This window comes from Moschus berezovskii, chromosome 6, assembly GCF_049115385.1.
Source record: "Moschus berezovskii isolate FMDL1 chromosome 6, NW_MosBer_1.0, whole genome shotgun sequence".
In the NCBI taxonomy this organism is placed as follows: Eukaryota; Metazoa; Chordata; class Mammalia; order Artiodactyla; family Moschidae; genus Moschus; species Moschus berezovskii.
The window spans coordinates 33,642,738-33,658,591 of NC_142465.1; the positions used below are offsets into that span (position 1 = coordinate 33,642,738).

General features: G+C 35.8%; 1 protein-coding gene across 5 annotated transcripts in view; it reads right to left on the minus strand.

Moving 5' to 3' along the window:
- The window catches only part of LARP4 (La ribonucleoprotein 4), a 72,001-nt gene that overhangs the window by 12,674 nt on the left and 43,473 nt on the right, over positions 1-15,854 (minus strand). For all 5 annotated transcript variants that reach the window (XM_055394300.2, XM_055394301.2, XM_055394299.2 and 2 more), the window contains 4 exons: positions 14,852-14,962; positions 14,069-14,122; positions 3,192-3,404; positions 2,885-3,018 (listed from right to left, as the gene is read on the minus strand). In XM_055394300.2, coding sequence (XP_055250275.2) covers positions 2,885-3,018; positions 3,192-3,404; positions 14,069-14,122; positions 14,852-14,962 — 512 coding nt within the window. The remainder of the gene's footprint in view (positions 1-2,884; positions 3,019-3,191; positions 3,405-14,068; positions 14,123-14,851; positions 14,963-15,854) is intronic.

Genomic DNA, 15,854 nt, shown 5'->3' on the forward strand with positions numbered 1-15,854 from the left:
ACAATATTGTAAAGTAATTATCCTCCAATTAAAAATAAAATTAGGAAAAAAAAAAACCACCTTTCAATGCAGGGGACAGGGGTTCAATCCCTGGTTGGGGAACTAAGATGCTATAAGCTATGGGGCAACGAAGCCTGCAAGCCACTGCAACTATTTAGCCCACATGCTCCAGAGCCAGCAGGCCACATATGCCACAACTAGAGAAAGCTTGGGGCCGCAAGAAAGACCCAGTACAGTCAAAATTAAATAAATAATTAAACTTTATTTTTAAAAAGTTAGAATATTTCAAGTAAGCTCAAGTAACTGAGGATCTTGGCTCTATAGCAGATTAAAATAGGAAGTACTAGATTTTCATCTAAAGTAAAGGCTTGGCAGTGGTCACTTAAGAAGTAAGATGGAAATCAAAAGATTTGGGTTTGTAGTCAAAAGGCTCTAGTTCATCTGCAACATTTACATTTTCATAAGGAAGTATCTGTGTATTATAACTATCTACACTGGTGTAAAAATTATAACTATCTACACTGGTCAAACATATGGATAAAACTATACACAAATAGATTTGAGTAATAAGGAAAATCACACTAAATCTATATCTCCAAAGCCACAAGAATGACTTGACTGTCATTCTTGGCTTTCTTATTGCAATTTTACCTCTTCTGCCAAGAAAGCAAAGCAGATAAAAACATCAAGTGACAATAAAGGAATACCATAAACCCACATAATGCATTTTTAAGGTAAACATCTGCAAACACTAATACTTTTTGTTGCTACTGAAAACTGTTTTTAGTCTATCATATAACCAAGATGTCTATTTCACTTAACTGCTTAAAGCAAAATTCACCCCTTCAAAGAAAAGTGAAATCAACAGATACATATTTCTACAAAGTTACTATTTCTAATCATAAGAAATCTATATCTCCTCAAAAAGGAAGTATAAACTGTCATTTGTATTAATGGAATTATTTTCAAGGAAAAAGAAACATATTAATCTTAGGTTTGCTAATTAATAAAAAGCCATGTAACCCTAATAAGATAACCATCCCTCTCAACTTTCAGTTTCATCTGTAAAATGAATTAATAAAACTACACTATAACAAAGGTCTTTCCAGACTTAAACATCACTGTCTCTATGTGCATATGGTAATTAAATAATTTTTTTTTACAGGATGGAGCTTAGAGGACAGTGTGTTTTAAGGCTCATTGAACTTCTACACATACGTCCTAGCAATTACTTGAATTTTGTTCTTATTACTGTATCAAACTAAAATTTATAAGAGCACAAGTAATCTTTTGTTTATAAAGAATCCTTCATTCTTACAAATGAAGAGTTCTCATTTGAAACTTCATAAAACAATTATCAATGTGTATATATAGTAAAAATTTCCAAACACTTAAAAGTGACCTTCAGGGAATTCTCTGGTGGTCCAGTGGTTAGGACTTGGCGTAATCAGTGCTATGGGCCCAAGTTCAATACCTGATTGGGGAACCAAGATTCTACAAGCTTCCTGGTGCGAACAACAAGATGTTCAAATGTTTAAACCAAATGTGTCAGTTAAAAGTGAGTACAAAATCTGTGACTAATAGAGAGTGGTACATAGGAATGCTTCTAGAATCTACTGAGACGAATATTTTTTTTAATACTGGAAGGCTTGTTTCTTCAGTGAAGCATGTTTCAGAAAAATCTTATAAAAAAGAATTTAAGTTCCTAAAAGTTATTTTGGAAAAACATACCCCACATGTGGTCTCCTTACCAGAAAGAACCAAGTAAGAGAATTCTCATTCTGGCCAGAAAAAAAAATTACTGAACAGAAATAATTAAAAACAAAAAACAACATAGGAGGCTCACAAAATAAGGTGGAGAAATAATAGATGTGAACTACTAAATAAATCTAAACAACTAAATAAATCTGAGCCCCTTCTCCTTTGGTTACTTACACTCTGGCAAAAGTCATATTATATACGAAATTACTGAGATTATCAGTTGATAATTTCAACTGAGGTTCTACAGTTCTTAATAATTTATTCAGAATACTATGGTTTAAGTGTAGGCTTTGGAATCAAACTGCCTGGACTCAAATCTTGGCTCTGCAAGCTACTGGCTACATGCTTTTAGACATGATACATAACATTTTTATTTCTCAAATTTCTTCTTTTACATAGACACATTACTGTATCTAAGGTTATGAAAATTAACAGTGATATAACAAGTCAAGGCCTTAAAACAGAACTTTAGACATGACTCAGTAAGGAATAGGCTTCCACGGTGGCTCAGACAGTAAAGAATCCACCCACAGTGTAGAAGACCTGGGTTGGATCCCTGGGTCAGGAAGATTCCTTGGAGGAGGGCATGGCAACCCACTCCAGTATTCTTGCCTGGAGAATCCCCATGGACAGAGAAGCCTGACAGGCTACAGTCCTTGGGGTCGAAAGGAGTCAGACATGACTGAGTGACTCAGCACAGCACAGTTCATGGAAATCAAGTCAATCCTTAAAAATAATAAAAAAACTCACTCTTCCAGTATTAGTATTTATTACTCAAATCAGTTAACATTTCTACCATCAAAAAACTCATTCTCCAAAATGTTATTTAACACATTAAATGGTACCTAGGAACCAGATATTATATTGTTACCACAAAATTTTTTCAGTTCTCTTTATTATTAAAAAAAAGGTCAATATATACTGGTGTATAATCTCAGTCCCAATCCTTTTTATATGCATTATCAACTCTGAGGTAAAAGTGTGTTTATTAACTGTTAACATACCTTTTGGGGGGGGGACCCTTTTTATTGTGTTAGAAAATAAGCATTGCTATTAACATAGTGACTGTAAGAACTACCGGGAATTGTGTACAATAAATTCCAGCTGTCATATTTTACCTTACCGATTTTTTTGGAACGGTCGACCCATATTTACAGCAGCAGCAGCGGCAGCAGCAGCAGCGGCAGCGGCAGCATTTGTTTTATAAGATCCTGGTGAATTAAAGCCATTCACAAAACTACCATTGGGAAAGGGAGCCTAAAAGAAAATTTTAATGTTTAAATTGATTTGGGGTATTAAATATACTTATCACCATTTAAAGCCTAGAAAGTAACCACCATCAACACAAAACAAAACAAGAACTCTAACTCTGATTTCTTCAAATTTCAGCTTCAGTGAAAAACCATATATTCTCTAAGGATCTCACTTACCAGCGGTGTTTCAAAGTAAGGTGCGGGATTTGGAGACCAAGACTGAGGCACAATACTATAGACAGAGTACTGTTGGTGAGGATTATATACAGGCTGCATAAAGACCGGCGAGGCATACTGTGCTTGAGTTTGAATGGGCTGACTATACATACTAGAATCCATTAATCGATAACCATTCTTAGCAAAAAATGTATTGATGGCTTTTATCCTTGCCTAAAAGCAAGAACACAAAGAATATATAATCACAAAGGATTAAGTGTATACTTTCACAAATATATTTAATTTACATTTTAAACACATTTTACTTTTTAAAACTTTTACACAGAAAATACAATTAATAAAGTCAAATCATAAAAGTCAAAATATTAAAACTAACTGCAACTTATCAAAACAAGGGGAAAAAAGGTAAGGCTCTTACGTGAAAAGATGCTAGGCCTTGCTCACAGAGAAATGCAATTAGAATGGAATTAATATTTCTCACTTATAAAATTGGCAATAGTCTAAAAATCTAACAACATACTCTACTGAAAAAGCTGTGGCAAAACACATATTATGATACACTGATGATGGGCGTTCAAAACAGTACAACCCTTAAAAAGGGAAATAAATAAAAGTAACCTGGTGACTCCAGAGCCTTTTGACAGAAAATGTATAAGAGCCTGGAACATCCTGCCCCATTAGAAAGCAAGGAACATTGAAAACTACCCTAACAAAAGGACTCAAAGAAGCCACACTTCATCAGTAAGGACAATAAACACACCAAATATGTTTAAACATTCAAAAACCAAAAATATCTGAATGGTTGTTTTTGAAGGTCATTTTGAAGGGGCTTCCCTGGCAGTATAAAGAATCCGCCTGCCATGCAGGAGACTCGGGTTCAATTCCTGGGTTGGGAAGATTCCCTGGAGAAGGAAATGGCAACCCACTCTAGTATTCTTGCCTGGGAAATCCCATGGACAGAGGAGCCTGGCAGGCTACAGTCCATGGTGTTGCAAAAGAGTCTGACAGGACTTAGTGACTAAACAACAACAAGGGAACCAACACATTATTTTGAAAACTGGTAATAAAAGCTAGAACCAGGCATTTATCATACCTCACATACAAAACCTATACCTAAGGGTAAGGAGAATCCCAGGGACAGGGGAGCCTGATGGGCTTCCGTCTATGGGGTCACACAGAGTCGGACACGACTGAAGTGACTTAGCAGCAGCAGCAAGGGTAATGAATATAAGGGAAAGTATTTTGACTTAACAAATGGAAAAAATATCAACAGAAATAGCAACAGATAGCAACCCTTAATGAATTAATGTATCCAGTCAATGATCAGCAATAGCTAGTACACAAGAGACACACAATGACATATACTATGTTTTTGTTCTCTCTGCTGCTCCAAAATCAAGTCCAATTCTGACTAAGCCTCTAGATCTAGCTACCAATTTGCACGAAACAGATAGGACAAAGACTGTGTTAAAACTATGCTTAAGAATATAACTAGCCAACTAAAAAGCAGGCTAAGAACTTGAATACACGTCTTTAAAGATATACAAATGGACAATAAGCACACGAAAAGACGCTCAACACCACTAATTCCTAAGGAACACAAACTGAAACCACAAAGCAATACCACGTCACATCCACTAAGATGGCTACTAACAAGAAACAGAAAACAGTGAAGTGTTGGAGAGGATATGGAGAAACTGGAACCCTGTGCACTGCTGGTAGGAGTATAAAAGGGTACAGCTACTGTGGAAAACAGTATGGAGGGCCCTCAAAAAGTTGAAAGTAGAATTACCATATGGTCCAGCAATTCCACTTTTGGGTATATATACAAAAGAACTCAAAGCAGAGTCTTGAAGAGGTATTTGTACACCCATGATTCATAACAGCATTATTCACACGAGCTAAAATATGGAAGCAAACCCAAGTGTCCATCAACAGATGAATGGATAAGCAAATTCTGTTATATAAATACATTGGAATATGTATCAACCTTACAAAGGAGGAAAATTTTTAATATGCTACATGGATGAACCTTGAAGACACAGTATTAAGTGAAATAAGCCAATCACAAGGAGACAAATACTATATGATTTATTTATATGAGGTAAGTAATCAAATATAATATAGGCTGAGGTGGTTGTCAGGGGCTGGAGGAGGGGAAAACGGGGAGTTATAAACAGGCACAAAGTTTCAGTTTTACAAGAAGAAAAGAGTTATGAGAATGGATGGTGGTGATGGCCGTACAACAAAGACAATGTGTTTACTATTACTGAACTATTAAATGAAATTAAAATAGCTAAGATGGTAAATTTTATATGTATTTTAACACTATGTGTATATACACACACACAGAGCTAACTTCCCTGGTTGTACAGTGGTAAAGAATCTGCCTGCCAAAGTAGAGTACACAGGTTGGATCCCTGGTCTGGGAAGATTCCACATGCCATGGAGCAATTAAAAGCCTGTGTGCCACAACTACTGAGTTTGCATGCTGTCAACTACTGAAGCCTGTGGGCCTAGAGCCTGTGCTCCGCAATAAGAGAAGCCACAGCAATCAGAAGCTCATGCACCACAATGAAGAGTAGCCCCCGCTCACTGCAGCTAAAGAAAGCCCACTTGCAGCAACAAAGATCCAGTGCAACCAAAAATAACAGATTAATTTTAAAAACAGAAAGTTTGAGTGTGTGTGTATATATATATATATATATATACAAATAATAAATACACACAAATAATAAATTTTAACTTATATTATTATGGACACTGCCTGCAGCTTGTGAGATATTAGTTCCCTAATCAGGGATTGAACCCATGCCCCCTGCAGTGGAAGCATGAAGTTCCAACCACTAAACCGTTAAGGCATTCCCTACCTAGAGGCTTTTTTGGTCATGCTGTGTGGCATGTGGGATCTTAATTCCCCAACCAGGGATCAGACCTGTGCCCTCCAGTGGAAGCATAAAGTCTTAACCACTGGACCACCTGCAAATCCCATCACCAAATTTTTGAATATAGAAAACAGATTTAAAAGGACAGCCCACTAAAAATGACATAAGCAAGGAACAAAGATGTCTAAGAACAAGTAACTAGGTAATCAAGTTGCAGTACAGACATACTATACTTTTATTGCACTTTGTTTTACTGTGCTTCCCAAATATTATGGTTTTGTTTTTGTTTTGTACTGTTTTTACAAAATAAGGGTTTGCGTCAGGTCTGCATTGGGCAAGTCAATTGGTACAATTTTTCCATCAGCATTTGCTCACATTGTTAAGAGTTGATTCATAATATTATATTAGCTTCAAGTGTATAAAATAAAAGTCCAATTTTTAAAAAAAATTTATTTTTGGTTGCACTGGGTCTTTATTGCTGCAAGCAGGCCTTCTCTAATTGTGGTAAGTGTCTCTGCATGACATTTTGGTAATCAATATTTCTCATTTTTTGTCATTATTGTTAAACTTGTTATGGTGATCTGTGATCTTTGATGTTACTGTTATAACTGTTTTGGGATACCACAAACCACGCTAATATAAGGTGACAAGCTTAATCAATAAATGTGTGTGTTCTGGCTATTCTACCAATGGACAGTTTCCCTGTTCTCAATCTCTCCCCGGATCACCCTATTTCCTAAGATACAACAATATTGAAACTGGGTCAGTTAATCCTAAAATAGCCTCTAAATATTCAAGTGAAAGGAAGAGTCACAGCTCTCTTACTTTAAATAAAAAACTAGAAATGGTTTTTAAATTATTTATTTGGTTGTTCCTGGTCTTACTTGTGGTATGCAAACTCTTAGTTGTGGCATGTGGAATCTAGTTTCCTGATCAGGGATAGAACCTGGGCCCCTGCACTGGGAACATGAAGTCTTAGCCACTGGAACTTCAGGGAAGTCCCTAGAAACAAGTTTAGTGAGGAAGCATGTTGAAAGTCAAGAAAGGCCGAAAGCTAGGCTTCTTGTGCCAAACAATTAAGTCAAGTTGTGCATGCAAAGAAAGTTCTTGAAAGAAATGATGAGAACTACTCCAGTGAACACACAAATGATAAGAAAGCCAAACAGCCTTATTGCTGATGTGGAAAAGTTTGTGATCTGGATAGATGATCAAACCAGTCACAACATTCCCTCAAGCAAAAGCCAAATCCAGAGCAAGACCCTAATTCTCTTCAATTCTGTGAAATCTAAGAGAGATGTGGAAGCTACAAAAGAAAAGTCTGAAGACAGCAGAGACTGGTTCATGAGGTTAATGAAAGAAGCCATCTCTATAACATCGAAGTGCAAGGTGAAGGATCAAGGGCTGATGTAGAGGCCACACCAAGTTATCCAGAATATCTAGCTAAAATAAGTAATGAAAACTTTCAAATACCTTAGGATTCTCATAGCTAAGGAAGATAAGTCAATGCCTGGCTTCAAGATTTCAAAGCTTAGAAGGAGAGGCTGACTTTCTTGGTAGGGGCTAGTGCAGTCAATGACTAAACTTGAAGCCAATGCACATTAACCATTCCAAAAATCCTTTGACCCTTCAGAATTATGTTAAACCCACTATGGCGAAGAAGAACTAAAGAGCCTCTTGACGAAAGTGAAAACATTGGCTTAAAACTCAACATTCAGAAAACTAAGATCATGGCATCCAGTCCCATCACTTCATGGCAAACAGACAGGCAAACAATGGAAACAGTGACAGACTTTATTTTTAGGGGGCTCCAAAATCACTGCAGATGGTGACTGCAGCCATGAAATTAAAAGATGCTTGCTGCTTCTTGGAAGAAAAGCTATGACCAACCTAGACAGCATATTTAAAATGAGACACATTTAAAAGCAGAGCTTGGGATTAATGTATACACATTTACACATATATACACATTAACATATACACCTTTGCCAACAAAAGTCCATCTAGTCAAAGCTATGGTTTTTCCAGTAGTCATGTATGGATGTGAGAACTGGGACTATAAAGAAAGCTGAGCCCCGAAGAATTGATGTTATTGAAATGTGGTGTTGGAGAAGACTCTTGAGAGTTCCTTGGACAGCAAGGAGATCCAACCAGTCCATCCTAAAGGAAATCAGTCCTGAATACTCATTGGAAGGACTGCTGCTGAAGCTGAAACTCCAATACCATGGCTACCTGATGCAAAGAACTGATTCATTTGAAAAGACCCTGATGCTGGGTAAGATTGAAGGCGGGAGGAGAAGGGGACGACAGAGGATGAGATGGTTGGATGGCATCACCGACGTGACGGACATATTTGAGGAGGCTCCAGGAGTTGGTGATGGACAGGGTAGCCTGGTATCCTGCAGTCCATCAGGTCACAAAGAGTTGGACACGACTGAATGACTGAACCAAACTATGCCTATGTTCTATCAATGAAACAACAAAGCTTAGAAGACAGCACAACTGTTAACAACATGGTTTACTAAATATTTTAGAATTACTGCTGAGATCTGCTGCTCAGTAAAAAAGATTCCTTCCAAAATATTACTACTTACTGACAATGCACCTGGTCACCCAAGAGCTCTAAGGAAGATATATGATGGAGTTTTTGTTGTTTTCATGCCTGCTAACACAACATCCATTCTGTAGCCCATGGATCAAGGAGAAATTTTGGCTTTCAAGACTTAACTACATAAGTTTTACCATACATTTCATAAGGTTTTAGAGTAGTTGACAGAGAAAATGATTTCTTTGACGGAGACGGACAAAATCAATTAAAAATCTTCTGGAAAGGATTCACCATTCTAGATGCCATTAAGATTATTCATCGAAAGAAGGCAAAATACCAACATGAACAGGAGTTTAGAGTAAGTTAATTCCAACTTTCATGGATAACTGAGCAGTTCAAGACTCAAATTTACTGGAAGAAGTTAAATGTGGATGTGGTAGAAATAGCAAGAGAACTAGAATTAGAGCTGAAGATGGAACTGGATTGCTCTAATCTCATGATAAAACTTGAACAGATAAGGAGTTGCTTCTTATGGATGAAGAAAGAAAGTGGTTTCTTGAGATGGAATCTACTTCTGATGAAGATGGTGCAAGACGAAAGGATTTAAATATTATATACACTTGGTGGCAAAGCTTGAGAAGACTGACTCCAATTTTAAAAGAAATAGAGCTGAAGATGGAACTGGATTGCTCTAATCTCATGATAAAACTTGAACAGATAAGGAGTTGCTTCTTATGGATGAAGAAAGAAAGTGATTTCTTGAGATGGAATCTACTTCTGATGAAGATGGTGGAAGACAAAAGGATTTAAATATTATATAAACTTGGTGGCAAAGCTTAAGAAGACTGACTCCAATTTTAAAAGTTCTAGAGACCTCCCTGTTGGTCCAGTGGTTAAGAATCCACCTGCCAGTTTCTGGGGACACAGGTTCAGTCTTCCGTCTGGGAAGATTCCACATGCTGCAGGGCAACTAAGCCCATGTGCAACAACCACTAAGCCTGTGCTCTACAGCTTGCGTGTCACAACTGCTAAAGCCCCCACCCCCTAGATTCTGTGTTCTGTAATGAGAAAACCGAGTATTGCAACTAGAGAGTAGCCCCCGTTCACGACAGTGAAAGCGTGCATGCAGCAACTAAGACCCAGTGCAGTCAAAAATAAAAATAAATAACATTTTTAAAAAATAAATAGAAAGAAAAGGCTAAATTATAAAAACCTTTGTTAGAAAACATGGGGTTAACATTTCAAGATCTTGGATTTGGTGATGATTTTTGATGTATGGCACCAAAAGCACATATAACAAAAAAATTAATTGAACTTCATTAAAAACTTTTGTGTCTCAAAGGACACTTCAAGAGCGTCAAAAGGTAAACTACAAAATGGGAAAAAATACTTGCAGATCATATATCTGACATGAGGTTAATAGTCAGAATATATAAAGATCTGGTACAAACCAACAAAAAAACAAATAACCCAATATAAAACATGGATGGTCAGGGACCTCCCTGGTGGTCTATTGGTTAAGAATCTGCCTCCCAATGCAGGAGATGCAGGTTCCATCCCTGACTGGAAAACTAAGATCCTACATGCTGCCAGGCAACTAAACCTACACACCACAACGACTGAGGCCTCACGCCACAACGAGAGAGAAGTCCGTGTATTGCAACAAAGATCTCACGTGCCGCAATTAAAACTCAATAGTCATAAATTTAAAAATACTTTTAAAAAATAAAAAATGGTCAAAGGACCTGAATACACATTTCATCAAAAATGACATAAAAATGTCAAAGAAGTCCATGAAAAGGTGCCCAATATCTTGTGTCACTAGGAAAATGAAACCCAAAAACATAATTAGATTCCACTTTTACCCATTGGCTTTATCAAAAAAGCAAAAATAAGTGTTGGCAAGGATGTAGAAAAATTTGAATCCTCCTCTATTGCTGGTGGGAATGTAAAAGAATACAGTTTCCTTGGAAAACAGTTATGCACTCCTCAATATGTTAAACATATAATTGTCATGTTACCCAGTAATTCCCAGTACATACGGGAACTCAGACAGTTGTACAGCATTGTTTACAATAATCCAAAGAGGGAAGCAACCCAAGCATCTTTCAAAAGATAATGGATACAAGAAATGTGGTATATACACATAGTGGAATATTATTCATCAAATAAAAAGTAATAAAGTTCTATACCTATGGCTGATTCATGTTGCTGTACAGCAGAAACCAACACAGTATTGTAAAGCAATTATCCTTCAATCAAAAATAAATTTTTTGAAAAAAAATCTTAAAGAGAAATGGATTCTAAAACATGAAAAAAAAAAAAGTAATGAAGTTCTGATATATGCTCCATATAGATGAAGCTTGAAAACATTATCCTAAGAAAAATAAACCAAACACAAAAGAACAAATACCACATAATCCCATTTGTATGTGGCATCTAAAACAGGTAAACTCAGAAAGATAGAGACTAGAAGGGAAGTTACCAGCAGCTGGGAAGAATGGGAAATTATTGTTTCATGGGTATAGCATTTTTATTTGGGAGGCTGGGATGTTTGGGAACTTTGTTTCAGAGTTTTTGTTCTGAAAAATACCAGTAACGATTGTATAGCGATGTGAATGTACTAAATGCCACTGAGCTGTACACTGAAAAATGGCAAATTGCATGCATGCATATTTTACCACAATAATAAAAAAAAATGTTTTTAAAGCATACATTACAAATTTTCTGTAAACAGAGCAACAACTTAATGTTTTTCCATGGAGATAAATGATTAAATCATGATACACACAAACAACACTGTATATTGTAATATGTATAACAGAAACAATGGAGAATGAAAAGATCCTGAAAGATCTACTATGAGAAAAAAACAGAATTGTATACACTGTACATTTCTATTCCCATAAAGATAGATACAAAAAAGATTTCTAAATGCATACAGAAAAAACTGCTCTCTCATATTACCTATAGGGAAAATGACTGGAGGAATCTGAGAGAGGGAGATTTAATTAATTAATTTACTACGAATCACTTGACCTTCTTACCACATACAGGTATTACTTTCATAGTTAAAAATTCTGAGACAGTAAATATACAACAAAAAAATATATAGAAGTAAATATATATACTATATATATTCTATAATATATACAATTTATATGAAATCCAAATAAAAATATTCTCAGTCATAAAAACTCAACTAAAACAGGAAGTACTGCCTCTTAATGAAATTATCCACAGCACAGGAGGGCAAGCATTGTTCACTGAATCCCTTTGTCCTCTAAGATCACTGCTTTTGAACCAGAGAACTTCAGAAATGAAAAGCACGCACACTTCAAAGAAATAAACCAAGACCTTAGGGGTAAATGACATGCCCAGATCAAAGGATGGATGGCTGAAAATAGCATCAAGGCCTGAACATACAATTTCTTGTTCCTGCATGTGTCTTTCTGGGTGCAAGGTCATCTGGTTTTAATGAATGATATAAAAATTAATGTGAATCTCCTAGCAAGAATACTGCTTTGTTGTTGTTGTTCAGTTGCTCAGTCATGTCGGACTCTTTGCAACCCCATGGACTATGTGATGGATAATCAAAAGAACCACAGATGAAAACCAAAATGACAGAGAAAGAAGAAAACTATTTATAATGAAAGAAAGGAAGGAACGAAGGGACAAACTTACCACTAAACCTGAGATCTCAGCAAAATCAATAAGCTATAAGATACAGGAGGTATAAGGAATAATCAAAATAGTGATTATTTACTGGTCAGATCTATCAAGCAAGTAATCCAAAAGGGCCAACAAACTAATAGATCTAAGGAGTTCAGCAAGGCTGCTACAAATGAAAACATTTTTGGAAAAAATCACTAAGTTACCAAGGAGAGGGAAAAAAAGCAGTAAAAAATTAAGGAAATAAGAAATACAACAGACTTGAATAGAGAAAATATATCATAATGAAGTTACCACAATAATAAATAATTCAGGGTAAAACTGAAAAAATCCCCAATTTAATGAAATAATTAAATGTAATCCCATTAATTCCAATAAGGTTTTTGTTTGGTTCTTTGTTACTATTAGACAAACATTCTAAAATTCATATGGAAAATACTCAAGATAATTCTAAAAAAGCACAAGGAGGAAGACTTTGTACAAGGAGAAAAGGATATTAGAAATCTATGGTAATTAAAACAACTAGAGATATAAAGGATAGAAGCAACATTACACACAACTTGTGGAAGGACAGACCACTTAATAAGTGCTAACACAACTGCCTTTCTATAAATGAGAGGAAAATGAAATTAGACCCCTGTCTTACACTATATATGAAGCTCATTCCGGATGTATCAAAGATCTAAATCTGACATATAAAACTTTAAAGTTGTTAGAAGACCTCGGGGAATATCCTAATAGCCTCAAGCAGGGAAAGGAAATAAGAAGAGTATTACAGGTAGAGGAACTAGAATGATAACTGGCAGAAACCTTCATGCGTAATATGGAAAGTAACACCACCATGGAAAGTAATAATACAGTAGTAGTGAGATTTAAATATGTCATGTTCTTAGAACAGTATCTGAGATACAACCTCTTAATAAATGCAAGCTTCTCTCAATCTGGTTCTTTCACTTACTAGTTATGTGGAACTGGGTAGGTGACTCGCATGCCTCACCTTCTTTACCAGTAAAAAAGACTGTACCTACCTTACTAGGTTCTTGTAAAAATCAAATGAGTATACACACACCATGCTTAGAATACACACTGATATACACTTAAGAACTCAATAAGAGTAAGAACAACACACCACATTTACAAACAATAATTACATATTACACCGGGAATGTGGAGCTTGTCAAAGTAAGTGCATGATTAGGATTCTGTCCTAGATGGTAGGTTTGGTAATAATGTGGAGGATGGGTTTTAAGGAGGGGAAAGCTGAAGGCACACTAGTTAAAAGGCTATTCTAATCTCTCAAGCCTAAACAATGGCAATGATGACTGAAAGAAGTTTTGAAGTGGATTTTGAAGTGAACAGATTAGACTTGTAAACAGTGAGCCAAGTATCATCAATGACAATTTCCAGGTTCTCAAACAGCTGAGTATTAGCATAGATGCAATTAACTGAAATGAGGTTGGAAATGGGGAATGTTTCCCACCTTCGTTGCTAAAAACTCATTCCTGCTCCTGACTTTTGAGATCTACCATTATCTTACACGTTGTCAATCAGCATCTAACTAAAACTTCATGCTGTCTGAAGTTATACTTTCAGAAGTTGTTGCTGTTTAGAAAGTATTTTGATGTTCTATCAACTAATTTTCTGAAACAGCATTTCATACGAGCCAGAAATTTCTTTAAACTCATTATGTGATTTATAAAATGTCATTCATCTTTGTTAACAGACAACAAAAACTTCCTTGTCTGAAACTGGACTACTTAACAAATGTTTCTTACCATGATTGGCTTGCCCTGAAATGTCTTAACTTCTTCTCTTAAGTATTTAAAAGCCTGTTACAAAGCAGAAAGGAACTTTCATTAGCATTCAAATACTTCATTAAAGCAATCATTATTCTATTGAGAGGTTTAATATTACCAACTATCTCTAAACTATAAAAAATTCTGAAGGTGACCCCATTATGCAGATGATAGGAAATGAAAAAGCAGAAATGTAAGACCTCAGCTACAGTTAACATTTATTATATAATAACTACTTTGGATTACTACAGATAAAACGCACAAAATTCAGAAAAGACCCAAAATATCACAACATATCAATTTTAAAATAGATTCAGAGAGTCTTCTAAGATGAAGAATTAAGACAAATTTGTGAGTGACTTAAAAATGTTATTATATAAATTTTTGTTTCAAAGTAATTTTACTTATCTTTATATAAAACATGGTAACAATTAAGAGTTATATCATTATGTCAAAATTCCAAGAATCAGAAGTTATATATATTGCCACCTACTATGTAACAGAAATAATAACTACTGAGTACATGTTAATTTGAAAACTGTGTGCCAATTTTTTATTGATAGGAAATGGTTCCTATGTTGAAACAAAGCTTTAGGAAGATCATCAAAAAGGAAGCCAATTAGAAAGCAAAACCAAAAAGGTGAACAAAGTTCTCCAAAGTCTTGATAAACATTACTATAAGCACACATTTTTCTCAATTAAAATACACACTCTCTCTTTTACCACCAGCAGTTCAAATCAAAAGAAAAGCTTTCTTCTCACCTGTTGTGCATCTGTGTCTGACTGGAAAGTGATATACCAGTTGCTATTGTGCGCAAACTCACAGCTTATCACCTTGGGGCAGTTTTCATTTTTAAACAAAGCTTTTACTTCCTAAAAATGAAAAACTTCAGTTAACCCTAAAAATATATCAATAATAGGCTATTTTTCCTCTTCATGTCTTTTGGTCCTTTCTATTTCTTTACTTAGTAACTGTTTATATCTTCTGCCCATTTTTTTGTTGAGTAGAATTATGCTCTAAAAGAAGAACATGCACAGTCATAGTGTAAACTGTGTGCGTGATTTAGGGAAGGAAACTATTTTATAATCAGCAAAATTGAAAAATTATTTCCATCCTAATGGCAAGCTAAATCTTCCTTAAAGAAAAATCTCTGAAGTCCTATCATTATTTAAAAAAATGGGAGGGGGGAAGGAGAAGGTCCTAGATTAGCATTTTCTAGGTGCTAAGTATTTTCATGCATTTCTCCAGCCAAGTTTGGCCTTGGAGCCCAAAATGAAGCAGGGCAAGGCAAACGAAGAGTTTTGTCAAGAGAACGTGCTGGTCATAGCAAACACCCATTTCCAACAACCTAAGAGACGACTACACATGAACATTACCAAATGGTCAGTATCAAAATCAGACTGATTATATTCTTTGCAGCCAAAGATGGAGCAAATGTACACAGTCAGCAAAAACAAAATCTGGACCTGACTGTGACTCAGATCATCAGTTCCCTATTGCAAAATTCAGGCTTAAATTTTAAAAACTACAGAAAACCACTAGGCCATTCAGGTAGGACATAAATCAAATACTTTATGATCATACAGTGGAGGTGACAAGTGGATTCAAAGGATTAGATCTGGGAGACAAGAATGCCTGAACTGTGGACAGAGGTTTGTAATACTGTACAGGAGGCAGTAACCAAAACCATCCCCAAGAAAAAGAAATCCAAGAAAGCAAAATGGCTGTCTGAGGAGGCTTTACACATAGCTGAGGGAAGTTCAG